This window comes from Rhincodon typus, chromosome 16 (assembly GCF_021869965.1).
Source record: "Rhincodon typus isolate 14 chromosome 16, sRhiTyp1.1, whole genome shotgun sequence".
NCBI classification, from domain to species: domain Eukaryota; kingdom Metazoa; phylum Chordata; class Chondrichthyes; order Orectolobiformes; family Rhincodontidae; genus Rhincodon; species Rhincodon typus.
In genome coordinates this window covers 9,291,766-9,307,543 of record NC_063347.1, presented here as the reverse complement: position 1 = coordinate 9,307,543, position 15,778 = coordinate 9,291,766, and the positions used below count along the sequence as shown (strand labels likewise).

Below are 15,778 nucleotides of genomic sequence, written 5' to 3'. Positions count from 1 at the left end.
GTTTGTAGTGATAGCTTGAGGGCATCCAGCTCTGCACATTCTTTACAGCTCTGCTTTGTAAATGTGGGCTGTCACTGCCCTGGGCTCTACTTTTATTCCTGTGGCGTGACGTCGTACTCCCACCCTGTTCGGGTTAGCTTCAGTTGCTGTATGCCTTACTTATAAACTCAAACTGTTTATTTACATGACTTAAAGCATCTTAAAAATTTACAGAAACTGCTGGGAATGCACAGCGGGTCCGGCAGCATCCGTGGAGAGAGAAGTGTTTTGGGTCCAGTGACGCTTCTTCAGAGCTGGTTCCAGCATCCATAATTTTTTGGCTTACAACTTCACAGTGCCTTCATTGTGTTTGTAGTGATAGCTTGAGGGTCATTTAGATCACTTGGCTGGATAACTGGTTTGTGATACAGAGTGATGCCAATAGTGTGGTTCCTGTGCTGACTAAGGTGGCCACAAATGTCCCACTTTCTCAACCTCACCCGTTGCCTGAGGTTTGGTGATCCTCAGGTTAACCCACCACCTATGGCCTGCTAGGACAATGACAACTTTAGACACAGCTGGGAGAAGTAGGTCTAGTCTCTCTGCAGAATTTTGTCTCTGAGACGCAGGAGTCAGTCACTTCACTCAGCTGCTCTCCCCACACACTAAAGGAATCAAGCACCATACGAGGATACGTGAACAGATAAGCTTAATCAAATACCGCATTCACTGTACCTCTCTCCCTAGACTGTGAGCTATGAACAGGACAGTGAGCAGGAAATGTTGTCTACATGGACTTTAGTAAAGCCTATGACAAGGTTCTGCATGGTAGACAGAATAATAAAGTTAGATCACATGGGATTCAGGGGGAGTTAGCTGATTGGTAGTAGACAGAGGGTGGTGATAGAGGGTTGTTTTTCGGATTGGAGGTCTGTGGCCGGTGGTGTTCCACAGGGATCGGTGCTGGGACCACTGCTGTTCATTATTTATATAAACAACTTGGACGAGAATTTAGGAAGCATCATTTGTAAGTTTGTGGATGACACCAAAATTGGTGGTGTATTGAACAGGGAAGAAGGTTAACTAAGATTACAAAGAGATCTTGATCATTTGGGCCAATGGGCTGAGGAGTGACAGATAGCATTTAATTTGAATAAATGTGAAGTATTGCATTTTGGTAAGACGAACAAAGGCAAGTCTTATACAGTTAATGGTAGAGCCCTGGGTAGTGTTGTCGAATAGATAGATCCAGGGGTTCAGGTACATAGTTCTTTGAAAATTGTGTCTCACACAGACCAGGTGGTTAAGAAGCTGTTTAGCACGCTTGCCTTCATTGCTCAGACAAATGAGTATAGGAGTCTGGATGTCATGTTGAGGTTGTACAGGATATTGAAGAGGCCACTATTGGAGTACTGCATTCAGTTCTGGCTGCCCTGCTATAGGAAGGATATTATTAAATTGGAGAGAGTTCAGAAAAGATTTACCAGGATGTTGCAGGGATTGGAGGATTTGTGTTCTAAGGAGAGGCTGGATATGTTCAAGTATTTTCACTGGAGCATAGGGGGTTGAGGGGTAACCTTGTAGAGGTTTATAAAGTCATGAGCGGCATAGATAAGGTGAATAGCAAAGGTCTTTTCCCTAGGGTAGGGGAGTTCAAAACCAGGGGGAATGTTTTTAAGTGACAGAAGAAAGATTTAAAAGGGACTTGAGGGGCAACTTTTTCACCAAGTGGATGGTTTATACGTGGAATAAACTGCTAGAGGAAGCGGTAGTTGCAGGTACGTTACAACATTTGCAAGATGTTTGGATAAATACATAAATAAGAAAGGTTTAGAGGGATATGGGCCAGCCCCAGGCAAATGGGAGTAGTTTAGCTTAGGAAACATGGTCAACATGGACGAGTTGGGTCGAAAGGTCTGTTTGTGTGTTGTATGACTCTATGACTCTATAATTCACTTCATGGAGTTGGTGTTAAACACTCGCTTTCCAACTCAGGGACTGCCAACCAAGCAAAGTTAATACTTTTGAGTCTTTTCCAAATGTCGTGTTCTTCCAGCTGTGTATATGTGTTTCCCAATTGATAGACTAATCAATGGGGAATGGATGAACACTGATGATCTCATGAACTACATACAAACATTACACTAATGATATTGCTCATATTAAAATTAAAAAGACCAATATACACACTTATCCTGTCATTATCCATTTACAACCATTAATTATCAGATTTTTGAACGATTCCTTTATAGACTACACAGGAATTTCTAAGAGGTGCTCAAACTGTTTTTATCACGTCCTACAATAGACAAAGTGCAGTTGATAGTTTCAAGCCCTCAGGGATAACAGATGCTGTTCTCAATTTCAAACTCCCAAACCTTTGCTTATTGATTATAAAGAAGAACTATTACCTCAAACAGTCCATTAAATAGTTGATTGAAAGATGGAGAGCAGTCACTCTCTGACAATATGTTGTATTCAATTAATCAAGACCTCTTTCCTGTGTGAGACAAGCTAACTGATTGTATAAATCGTACTAAGGACTGCATGTAAATCAAGTTCTCTGCAGGGCTGTTAAACCAAACCAAAGTTGTACTCCACTTTTTGAGTTCAATTTCTCCGTGTTCATGTGACTTGTTTACCTCTTCAGCTAGTCTTCAGCTGAGCCATGCAACATATGAACGAATGTGTGTCATTGGCACTGACTCATGGCAAAGCGTCTTCAGCTGCTTCATCAACAACCTTCTCTCCATTGTAAGGTCACAGAGGGATGCACCCAATGGTCGCACAAATTCCAGCACTATTAGTGAGTCCTTCGACCCTGTTGCAGTCCGTGTCCAAATACAGCAAAATTTGGACAATATCCAGGCTTGGGCTGACAAATGGAATGAAACATTCGTGCCAGGCAAATGCCAGGCAATGACCATCTCCAACAACAGAGAATCTAACCATCACTCCTTGATATTCAAAGGCATTATCATCACCAAATTCTCCACTGTCATATCCTGGAGGTTACCATTGACCAGAAACTGAACTGGACCATCCATATAAATACTGTGGCTACAAGAGCAGGACAGATAGAAATCTGATAGTGATAGAATCCTGGCTCCCAAAACCTGTCCTTCATTTGCAAGGCACAAATCGGGAGTGTGCTGGAATACTCCTCACTTGCCTGGATGAGTGCAGCTCCAACAATACTCTAGAAGCTTGAAACTAAGCAAGACAAAGCAGCCCTCTTGATTGGCACCACACCCACAAGCACCCATTCCCTCCACCACCAATGCTCAGTAGCAGCAGTGTGTACTATCTACAAGATGCACTGCAATAACATGCTAAGGTTTCTTAGTACCTCCCAAACCCAAGACCATGAGTAACCAGAAGCTCGAGGGCAGTAAATATATAGGAACACTACCCCTTATGAGTTCCCCTCCAAGCCACGCACCATCTTGGCTTGGAAATATATTACTGTTCCTTTAGTGTGGCTGTGTCAAAATCCTGGAATTCCTTCCCTAAGGGCATTGTGGGTGTACCTACACTAACTGCAGCATTCATAAGGCAGCTCATCACCACCTTCTCAACAGCAACTAGGGATGGACAATAAATGCTGGGCCCAGCCTGTGCTGCCCCCACCATGTGCATGATGAACAGCAATGCAACATCCCAGCTGCCTTCGCTGGTGAACCGTCACCATCCCCACATGATCCACAGCCTGTAGCTTACCCTTATTCACTCTCCTGAAACTATTTAGGGTTTAGTACAGCTGCTTTGTTCTTCAGCTGGTAGGAAAGAGGAGTTGAGGCCTGGTACAGACCAACCATGATCTTGTTGATTGGTAGAATAGGCTTAAGGGGCTGAATCACATTTCTTACAATCGTATGTTCTTCAACTTCTCAGCTCCCAAGAAAGTAACTCCAGCTTCTCAGAAGTCTCTTTGTAAATACAGATTCAGGAAGATCCAAAAAGAAGGAGGATGATTAGAAAGTGGATTGTTCTCTGATGTCATGGCCACATTAATACCCAGTGGCTAGGTGGTTTAACCCAAGTTGTCATGTGACAGACTTCCAACAGTGCATGAGAGTGATGTAAGGAATTTGGTTAACTTCCATTAGACGTTTCCCACTTTCCATTGAGCAGTCTTGTAAAGGGATTGGCTATGCACAGTCATATATAACAACCTGTTGCAACATCTCAATTAAAGATTAATGATAGAATTTCACAACGTATACATTGACTTGCACTCTAGAAATAGTGAGTTGGCTGTTGTACAGGCGCCATACCGTCCAACAAAGTACTGCCGGTGTCTATTAAAGAATAGTTAACTTGTTAAGAGATGTACAGTGGAAACCAGCCAGCTTTTGGATGATTAAATCCTCATGAAGTCAGCTTAGCAACATGACTTTATAGCCACAGAGGTCAGAATGGGATTAACTAAACTCCAATGATTAACCAAACTGTCTGACAATCTCTCTGATTCATTTATCAGGACAAGTTATAAAGAGCAGGCATTACTTTCATGAGAAATGATTTCTTCATCATTGCCTCACTGCTGCTCCTGGGTGCCTGTAGTTTGGAGCTTCAGCTGTCTACTGCTAATTGTACTTCAAAATCTTGTTCACAATGAAACAAGTAAAGCATCCATCAGTTATGCTTGCAGATTTTTATGATTGGATTAGAATAGATGGATGTTTGATGACCAGCATGGACTCATTGGGCTGAAGGGTCTCTTTCTGTGCTGTAAAAACTCTCTGCAAGGTTTGGTGTTGAATTATCCATGGATCACCATCAAGCAGGCATAGTGCGTGGACCAATAAATGGTCTAATGCTAAAGGTCTAATGAGACTAATGCTTTGGCAAAATGGGTTCATATCCCATCACTGCTAGCATTTAAGTGCCATTCATAAATCTGGGACATAAAGTAATGGTGATCATGAAACTACCAACAATTGTCATAAAAACTCACTTGGTTCGTTTTCTTTTTCTGAAGCAGGGTCCAGACCTGAAACGTCAGCTTCCCTGTTCCTCTGATGCTGCCTGGCCTGCTGTGTTCCTCCAGCTCCACACTGTGTTATCTTGGTTCATCTCTGTTCTTTGGATAGGGAGATCAGTCATCTTTACCTGGTCTGGCCTACATATGACTCCAGACCCAGAGCAATGTGGTTGATACTTCACGAACCTCTAAAATGGCCTTGCAAGCCACTCGGAGAATGTTCATCAGAGAGGTTGAGGCTACACTGAGGCCTCACCTTAATACCTCACACAATAGAAGGTACCAATGTAGTCCTCCCTCAGCATCTCATTGGAGGGCTAGGCCAGATTTGGACTGTAAGACTGCTAGTTGCAGAACCAGAAGTAGGACATTCAGCCCATTGAGCCAGCTCTGCTATTCAATGAGATCACGTTCCTGCTTTTTTCCCATAATTCTTCATTCCCTTCTTTACTGATTAAAAATCTGTCTATCTCAGCCTTGAATACATTTAGTGAATCAGCCTCAACAGAAATCCACAATCCTCTAACTCGGAGGCAGGAGAGTTCCTCATTTAGCCGCAGTTGATATCTGGTCCAAAACAGCCCTGGGGTCTGCAGAGCAGAGTAGCGCTTAACACTACAACCCTCATCACCTGTCATTGGAGAATGCAGATAGAAACAACTCCAAACTCAGCATTTCTTCAGCAACTGCACACATGGTCAATGCAGTATCAGGGGCTCCCTTTGAGCTGCCTGTGCACTGTAAATCTCTGTACACACAAAACATGAGCGAATTATCCATACCTACTCCGTCTGCGTGCACAGAGGATCTGACAGGAGCCGCACTCAATAAATAGGAGTGAGTTATTGACTCAGATGGAGCAAAATTGGTCAATAAAAAGTTTCATTTAACACTCCTAATTCTGGTTAGGCATTTTGTAGTGCTAATTTGGTAATAACGGTTTGACTTAAAGCTCAGAAAGAGCTGGCTGCAGTTACGGAGGTGAAACAATTCCAGAAATGTGCCTCCCATACCTGGCAATGTTTAAGCTTTCCAATTAAAGCAGCTGTACTCTGCAAATTGCAGCTTAGATATAATATGGGGAGGCAATGGCCTAGTGGTATTATTGCTGGACTGTTAATCCAGTAACCCAAGTAATGTTCTGGGGACCCAGTTCAAGCCCTACCGTAACAGAATGGAGCAATTACATTGCAGAATGCAATGAAAATCTGGAGTTAAAAATCTAATAATGACTGTGAATCCATTGTTAGGGGAAAACCCATCTGGTTCATTAATACCCTTTAATAAAAGGGAGAGGGAGAACTACTTCCTTTAGTGAAGGAATCTGGTCTACATGTGACTCCAGACCTATAGCAATGAGGCTGGCTCTTAAATGCAATAAATCAGCAACTTTCTCATTCTGTGAACAAGTGGCAAATACTTGGCCTTCGAAGAGCACTGTGATCTAAAACGAGGAAGAAAGAGTGAGGACTGGGATCAGAAATAGTGCCAGTAATACTTGTTGGTAACTTGCTGTTCAGTGTCATGCGAACAGGGGTCACAGAGGGCAGGGAAGAGGTCTCTGGACATTTGCCATGAGCCAAGATATGGTATGACCATATTTACATTGAACTGTAAAGGCACAATGTAAAAACATAGATATTGCTGTGGTTTTTCACCGCACACCCATCAGAAGAAACTCAAGAATGACTAATATTGAGTGGTCACAATAATTTATACTACAGTGAAAATGAGCTGCTGATTGGTTGGCAAGTCCATTCTAATTGGCCAAATCCTCACTATGGAGAAAGCAATGAAACTCAGAGAAGCTTGCATTTAAAGGTTTTTCTTAAAATTTATTCATGGGATTAAAATTTGGCTAGACCATTTACTGCTCATCCCTAATTGCCCAGAGTGCAGTTAAGAGTCAACCATAATGCTCTGGTCCACAGTCACATGTAGGCCAGACCGGGTATAGGATGGCAGTTTCCCTCCCTAAAGATCTTTAGTGAACCAGTTGGGTTTCTCCCAACAACAGACTTTTAATTGAAATCAAATTCCACCATCTGCCGTAGTGGAGTTTGAACTCCAGACCATTACATGGGTTTCTGGATTAATAGGCTGACAATGATACCACTAGGCCATTAGCTCCCCTTGCGAATCTTTGGGGTTCTCTGTGCAATCTCCATCATTGAACACATTTAATCTGAGACAGAGAAGCTTGTGGTCTCTCAGGGAATCAAGGTTTATGCAGAGCAGGCAGGAAAGCCCATGCCACAACTGGATTGATTGGCAGAGCGGGTTTGATGGGTCACTTGCTCCAATTTCTTGTATCTTGTGAGCTGCGAGCTCCCCAGGCTCCTGGCTATTTCAAAGAAAAGGCACAAGATAACACATGCTTTTTATATTTTCTGATCAACCCGCTCAGAGATGTTGTGACACACCTTGACAGCAAGTGAGATGTGAACCCAGGCCTTCTGCATTCAGTGGTAGAGACATTACCACTGCTCAACAAGACCTCTGAGATTATTCCCTTTTTCCATTTTATTGAAAATCTGTCGATCTAAGCTTTTAATATACTTAATGACCCAGCATCGACAGCCCTCCGCGGTAAAGCATTCCACTACCCTCTGACAGAAGAAATTCCTCCTCATCTCTGTCTAAATGTGCAGCTTCTTGGGCTCGGATTATGCCCTGTGATTCTAAACTCTCCCAAAAGGGGAGACAATGTCTCCACATTAGAGGTGCTTTAACACACCTCTGGAGCAGGTGGGACTTCAACCTGGGTCTTTGGGACACTACTACCACTGTGCACAAGACCCTCTGAGAATCTCTCCTTTGTTTTCTCTTTTTCCTTTTTTTAAATATCAAGAAGGAAACAAACAAACATTGGAGTTTGACTCTATCCAAAAAAAAACCAAAGGCATCTCTTACACATACAGGAGTATATTTACATGTATTTGAGACATTAGGAGTGCGCGATAACTGATCTCCCTTGGTCCTGACGTTCTCTGCAGAATGTGAGAGACATCTCTGATTTGACTGGCTTCATTTCCGAGAACAGGGCTTAGCAGCAATTTGATGTAACAATGTAATTAGCAAAGTTTAAACTGAGTATCAATCTCAGGAAAGGTGTTACAAAAGATGGTATTGGATATTGTAATTTTCCCTATTGATTGAGCTGACCTTAGGAGCCAAGCTGTCTCAAAAACAGTTCACCTGAAATTTAGTAAACGTGGAGCTGGGGAAACACAGCGGGTCAGACAGCATCAGAGGAGCAGGAATGCATTTGTGACTATGTGTACATACAAAGATATTTTTCATGAGTAAAGCATATTTTTGAAATAAAAAGGAACCTTGGGAGTAGGAAGTACAGCCTCAACTCCAGTTTGACGAGCTGCAATCGGGCTAGTATACACTTTATAGCATCTTGTGCTCCCAAAGCAGATTCTAAATTAGTCTGTGGGCATAGACATTTAAGAACTGTGAGGTTACTCAGGATATTAGAGGGAAACACTGGCTTTGTAACGTTGTATTTATATCTATCTTGTGTTTCAACAATAATAAACCATGTCTCATGGTAAACCACGTCTCATTATTAGTGTAAAATGAGTCCCACTGAGTAAGCATGTAGATCAGACCATACAAAAGCGAAGCTTACACAATGCCCATTAAGGGCACTGCACAGCACCAAAAGGTGAGGGATAGGTAGAGGGGAATGGGGTTAAATCGAAATGAAGTTGGAAGGCAAGTGTCATGGGCCAGACCTAACCCCCTCAAAACATGTCAAGGAGATAGCCTAGACCCTAACTTTTATCTTTGTTAAAGGCAAGTATAAGGCATGGCATTCCAGATGTGATTGGTCCAACTACAAGGCTTTATGCAAAACACACTTTATTCTTACATCACATTAAAACACAAACAAAAAATGAAGAATTGGCATAACTTTAACTCTAGGGAAATACCTAACAAAATAATATATTGTTTAACTAGTACTCATCAACTGTTCTAATATACCCTTGGCAATGGCAAATTCAGCAAAACAGATTTCCCCCACTTGCTATCTCCTTCAGATCAGGAGAAGGAACACCGACAGAATGAATTTGGTAGCAGAGAGAGAGCTCAAGCTTTTGCAGCTGCAGAGAAAGAAAGCTGTACCTAGCTGCTTCAACTCCAAAAGCCGCAGCTTCAACAACTGAAAGCAAAAATTAAAATCTGGGGGCTGTCTGAGCCTGACTCCATCTACACATGCTTCTTTCGTCTACCAAAAAACCCAAAGCTATTTACTCTGCTTTCCATGGAGCAGGTTTATAACACCTCTCTTCAAGTGAAACAGGTCACAACAAATCCCTCTTATGGGCACATATTGTCACAGGAGAGAATATGCCCTTACCTATAAATTCATAGCAATTCCAGCAGGTGTAAATGAACAATGTTCTCAGTTGCCCTGATTATGTTAATTTGGATGTGATGTTACTTATCTCCCCTGCCAAGACTTCAACTATCAGCACTGCTGGCAGGAAGAGATCCCTAAAGCCCCCTCTCATTGCACCACACCACAGCTTTGAATTAAGTGGATCCACTGGATCTCAACCTTCAGAGCTACTAACCCCTTTCCAACACAGGTGATCCTTATAGATGTTTAATCCTTGACATCCTCATCATTTGTTAAAGAACTTGTCACTGATGTTTGATCCAAATATTCCCTTTGCACTAAACATGTGTAATCTTGGCCCTATTTTCTCGAGTTTCCTTTCTCTAGCCTATTAATTATCTTCTAAATCGACATCTAAATCGGTCCCCATCAACATCTCTCTCTGAATTTATGTTGCCTCTCTAATCCTCCCTTCCTGAAGCTAAAATGACAGTCAGTCATCCTTGGGGACATTTTGATCAGTTCCCTGCCCTCTGGTGTGACATGAAGATCTTTTGATAGAATTAAAGACTCTCTTGGCAGACTGAAGCTAATCTCCCAGCTTCCCTAGCCATGAGTGAAATGGCAGTAAGGATGTTATTAAACTGGAAAGGGTGCAGAAAAGATTTACAAGGATGTTACTGGGAATAAAGAGTTTGAGTTATAAAAATAGGCTGGGAGTTTTTTTCTCTGGAGGATAGGAGGTTGAGGGCTGACCTTTCAGAGGTTTATAATAAACATGAGGGGCATAGATAAGTTGAATAGCAAACGTCATTTCCTTAGGGTAGGGGAGTTCAAAACTTCAGGGCATAGGTTTAAGGAGAGGGGAAAAACTTAAAAGGAACCTGAGGGGCAATGTTTTCAGGCAGAGGGTGGTTCGTATGTGAAATGAACCGCCAGAGGGAGTGGTAGATGCAGGTACAGTTATAACATTGAAAAGACATTTAGACAGTTATATGAACAGGAAAAGTTTAGAGGGATATGGGCCAATTGCTGGCAAAAGGGACTAGTTTAGTTCGGCATGGAGGAGTTGGACTGAAGGGTTTCTTTCTGTGAGCATGTCTCCATGTCTCTTCTAGGCAGCAGAACAGTTAAGCACACCAACCTACAGGGTGAACAAAAAACACAGGACGGTGGAGAAACCTGTGTAAATGTTGAGCTCCCAGTAATGGAGCAGGAGTCGCCCACTACACCCTTCGCTCCCTCTTTCTGCTGCCCGAGAAGATTCCTGAATGCCCAACTTTAACCCTGCCTCCGTCAGTGGGACTTGGGGACAGTGAAAATCGGGCTCTTTAAAAGTGGGAGCAGAACAGCTACTTACCTCTCCTCTGTGCCCCACGTACACCAGGGCACACAGTGGCTGGAAGGCCCCAGTTCCACAGGCCAGCAGGTGGGTTCGGTTATACGGATGCAATACCCGCACGTAGTTGGCACATTCACTCTGGAACAGAAAGGAGAGCTGAATAAGGCACCAAGTCAACCTCCGCGATAGAACTGTTGACTCAAAGTTGCACTCACTTGCAGATACTTTTAAACATTCTTCCCCTGCCTGTGCTTAAAGGTCACTTAAAACACTCCCATGTCATAGTGTGGGAATCTCAGAAACAGGCCATGCAGCACAACAAGTTGTTACAGTATAGGAGGAGGCCACTCGGCCTGTTGTGACTGCACTGTTAAAAATTAGGTTCAGTTAAAATCACCTTCAAAATATTTAACCACTTAATTTTTTTTATATTTGAACAATATTTCAGCCCTGCAGACAAATATTGCAATGACACGATTTATATAACACCTTTAATGTTGTTAAAAACATTAAAAGAACTTGGTGGGAGTGTTATCAAACAAAGTTTAACACCAAGCTCATAGAGAGCTACAAAGACAGTTGAGAGGTAGGTTTTACAGGACGAAGGATGAGAGAGACAGATGTAGCGGCGGAGATGTTTAGTGAGGGAATTTACGGTCTTAGTAGCTGGAGGCACATCATTAACGGTAGAGGGATTCAAAGCAGGAATACCCAAGGGTCTGAGTTGGAGGGGTGCAGAGATCCTGTGGGGTTGGAGGAGACTATAGCAATTGTTGGGGATAGGGGGACGTGGGAAGGTGGAGGACAGGCCTGGAAATATTTAAAAATAGGCTATGGATTTTAACATTGTGGCATTCCATTGCTTAACCAGCAGCCAATGTGAGCACAGGATGATGAGAAAGCAGGACAATTATTTCGATCACCGGCTCTTGTATTACAAGCGTGTGAGCTAAAGGATTTGGCTTTAATAATTTCCTGGCCCTGGTATTCTGCCATTTGGGGAGTTGATGGCCTAGTGGCTTTCTTGCAAGACAATTAGTCCAGAGACTCCCAGTAATGTTCTGGAGGACCAAGGTTCAAATCCTGACATGGCAGATGGCAAAATTTGAATTTAATAAAAATCTGGACTTAAGAGTCTCATGATAAATCCATCATCGATTGTCAGGAAAAAAACCCATCTGGCTCACTAAAGTCTTTTAGGGAAGGAAACTGCCATCCTTCCTTGGTCTGGTCTATTAGGTGCCTCCAGAGCTATAGCCATCTCGTTGGCTTTTAACTGTCCTCTGGGCAATCAGGAATGGGCACTAAATGGCATCAGCACCCACATACTGTGAATTAAAGAAAAAATGTCCCTACTGCTATGGGCGCTCTTGATGATTAATTGTATATTGGGGTCATTATCTTTAAAGCTTTTGCAGCCTGGAATAGTGGGAATTAGTGTCTGGTCACTTACTGATATCCCCAGGCCTGCCAGCTTTTCAGGCAAGCCTGTGACATTGTCAGAGTCAAACACTCCTTCTTTGGGTTCCTGTGGTTTGCTGGGGTGGCATGGTGGCTCAGTGGTTAGCACTGCTACCTCACGGTGCCAGGGTCCCAGGTTCAATTCCAGCCTTTGGTGACACTCTGTGCGGAATTTGCACATTCTCCCTGTGCCTGTGTCTGTGTGGGTTTCCTCTGGGTGCTCTTGTTTCCTCCCACAGTCCAAATCTGTGCAGGTTAGATGGATTGGCCATGCTATAGTGCCTGGGGATGTGTAGGTTAGGTGGCATTAGCCATGGGAAATGCAGGGTTATAGGGATGGCGTGTGTCTGGGTGGGATACTCTTTGGAGGGTTGGTGTGGATTTGATGAGCTGAATGGCCTGCTTCGATACTGTGGGGATGCTATGGTGGTGGCCCCTATCCTCCTATGTCCTACACACAAAGAGCAGGGGGAAGTATCAGGAGACATCTAAGAAGGTGATTGTTGGCCTACAGTGCCAGCTGTTTCACAGAGGATCCTTGATTGGTGTCTCATTACTATATAAGGTCTGTCAAAACGCTCCGAGGTCAGAAGGTCTTGTTCGCAGAGTGACTATTGCAGTGAGGAAATGGTTGCCCTATTGTTTTTGCAGTGTCGCAGGCTGTATGTTCCTGTGTGCTGAAAAATATTCCCAGCGAGACACTCAGGCTACTCCTCAGAGATACGTGCTCCCACCGTCAAACTCGGTCATCCTGCAGTCACCCCTCCCTCGCTGATGAAAGGGCTGTGCTGAGGTTGGGAAGTGGGCATCGAGATCTTTGACAGAAAAGAAAATAAAATGACGTTGCCAAAGAAAGCACACAAGAAACAGCTTCTCTCGAGAGGTCAAAGGAGCAAGGTCGGAAATGGAACTTCACATCGTTCTCACCACATACTCCAGTGTCGATGAGAGTAGACGAAGAAAGCTTAGCCTATTGTAACACTGTCTCTGTTACACATCCCACCCGCATTATAAAGCTTTCATTCTGTGGGACACGTTCTGTGATACACACCCCTTTACTCAGGAGGCTCTGGGAATATTATCAAAGATACACGCTCCACTCCCTGCAATCTGGCCTCCTTGTATCAGTGTCCGACTTGTTTGAAATACTGCAGCTGTTTCCTCACTGACTGTAAGAGTCACTCTCCTGTTAGTCCTTCAGTCCTTTCCCAGCTCCACGCATTCCCACCCTGATCCAGTGCACTCCTTTCAAACCAGTGCACCCTACAAGCCATTACTGGTGGCCTGTCAGCCAGGATCTCCTGCGCTCTGGAACTTTCAATCCTGCCCTTACCAACCACCATTCCCCTTCCACTTTCAAACATTAACTGGCCTACAAATCCCTTTGTGAGGTACGTAAGGGCAGAAATAGACCATTCAAGACACTCACCATTCTCACGTGGAAATACGTCATTGTTCCTTCACTGTTCCTTAGTCAAAATCTTGGAAATCCCTCCCTAATGGGGTCTATCTACAGTGCACGGACTGCAACTGTTCAAAAAGACAGCTCACCCCATTTCTCAAAGGCAACTAAGAATGGGTAATAAAGGCTGGCCTAACCAGTGATGCCCAGATCCCATGAATGAATAAACAAAAGAAGTGTCCCGCATTATCCTTTAAATGCACCCATATTATCTAATTTCACCTCTCACCATGATCGCAAGTTGAATATGCAAACTATCTGTAAAAATTCAACTTCTTGTGCAGTTGATTACATATTGACATGTCATTTGCAATACCATCTTCAGGTGAAGATTACAACATGGAAGACTCAATGGGCCAAAGGTTCTTTTTCTGCTGTAGGCCTCTGTGACTATATGGAAACACCAATCCATGTTAATGCTTACTCTCCACGCAAGGAGTTGTCCTAATCTTGTGCTCAACTTGTTCAAATACCATTTCTTCTTTTTCTCTGCTCTCCTCTCCAAGCTATACTTAAATGTGATTGTAGTGATTTTAATAAAGTCGACCGGGTGGAACTCATAGTAAATGAGTTCCCTGATTGGGGCTGTTAATCTGGTCCAATCAGGGAGCCCTGGCTGACAGGTATAAACAGGAGTGTCAGAGGTCCTGGTCACTCTAACTGCTGGCTTTAAGCTAGCTGGGTCAGTGTCCTGTACTATGCACATGTAAATAATGGGTGACAGGATACCAGCCTTTGTGGAGTTATTTCAGTGATTTTACAGAGCACTTTAGTCCATGCACCCAATCCCCAAACATGGCTAAAAGATTAATGTAGGGAGCCTGCCTTTGATATTACCAGCTTCCCTTAGAAATTTAACACTGGGCGGGGAGTAAATTGTTTTAAGGTGGGACTTCAATCCCAACTCTGGTAGAAACTACCCCCTTAAAGAACAGTCAACCTATCTGATGGCTCTGTTGTCCCAACAGTGTCAGGTTTGACTGGTGGCTGGTGTTGGAAATGCAGGCATAGCCCCCAAAGAAATGGCACTCATGAAGCTAGGCACAAGAGGAGTATGCCCACTGGTGGGACCTGGCATGGATATAAAAGACCAGATGGTGGAGGTTAAGGGGGAGATCGGATCTTGAGGGGAAGCGGTAACCTCCGATGGGCTGGCGTTACCGTCTTCCCTTCCCTTTAGCCTGGAAAAACTTTGAGGTTACTTGTTTGCCCTCCCTTTGGCTCTGGTAATATAGCAATGGGAGGGGTGGGATGAGGCCCTTACGAGGTCGTTAATTGGTGTCGATAGGTTCAAGAATAAGAAGGCGTCCCGAAGCCTCCACCATTCCCATAATATTTGAGACGGGTCAGGGGCAAGCAGGAAGACCACACTCTGCATTTATGAGCCCCTTCTCCCCCCATCGCTTCAAAGCCATCTCCAAACCCAGCCCATGGTCTCTGCTTCAAGCACTGACTCCAACGGGGGCTTCTACAGTCTCAATGTGTTTTGTAAAATAAAAGTTTCTTCTCAGCACTGAGCTCACTGCACCTTGTGGGTCGCGGGGAAGCTATTAATTATGAAGCAGAAAAGTGCAAATGCACATAACACATGGAGACCAGGATGTAAACTCAGCTGAATAGTTACAACTTACAGCGTAAAATCTGAGACAACCCTCATAAAATGGATGAGGGAACAGTATGTTGGGTTTTAATCTGAAATACATGACAATTATTCTTAAACCCGGAACAAGCCCCTTGCAATGGCTGAGTGATATTTTCCCAAAAGACTTTCTAGTAGACAATAAATCCTTTCCACTTACAAATGGGTCTTTCCCCTTGAGGGCACATTCCTCTTCCTGGCCAGGCAAAGCCGGCCAGTAAATCTGAAAGCGAACAAGGAAGAGGATCGTTAAATTGGTATTAAATCACAATAAATCCAATAAGTAATTCATGAACAGGAGTGGTGCAAGTGTCAGATGTTGCCCCAACATGTGTTAATCACCAATTAACCCTTTCCATCCACACTGGTGCAATGTAACACACATATTATTTGTTCTTAATAGTTAAGCATGCAAGAAAATAAAAAAGTGTGTTTATACAGTACTTTGCCACATCATAGCATTTCAAGGCACTTAAAAACATTAATTACATGTTGAGTTGGCACAGCTTGCGCTAGTAAAATTACAGCAACTGCTCTAGGCTACCATTGTCTGA

The 15,778-nt window shown here is 43.5% G+C and overlaps 1 protein-coding gene across 1 annotated transcript in view; it reads right to left on the bottom strand.

Moving 5' to 3' along the window:
- sema3bl (sema domain, immunoglobulin domain (Ig), short basic domain, secreted, (semaphorin) 3bl) overlaps positions 1-15,778 on the bottom strand; it is a 182,003-nt gene that overhangs the window by 55,619 nt on the left and 110,606 nt on the right. The window contains exons 3-4 of the mRNA XM_020511949.2: positions 15,385-15,447; positions 10,681-10,800 (exon numbers count right to left, since the gene is read on the bottom strand). Of these exons, the coding sequence (XP_020367538.1) occupies positions 10,681-10,800; positions 15,385-15,447 (183 nt within the window). The remainder of the gene's footprint in view (positions 1-10,680; positions 10,801-15,384; positions 15,448-15,778) is intronic.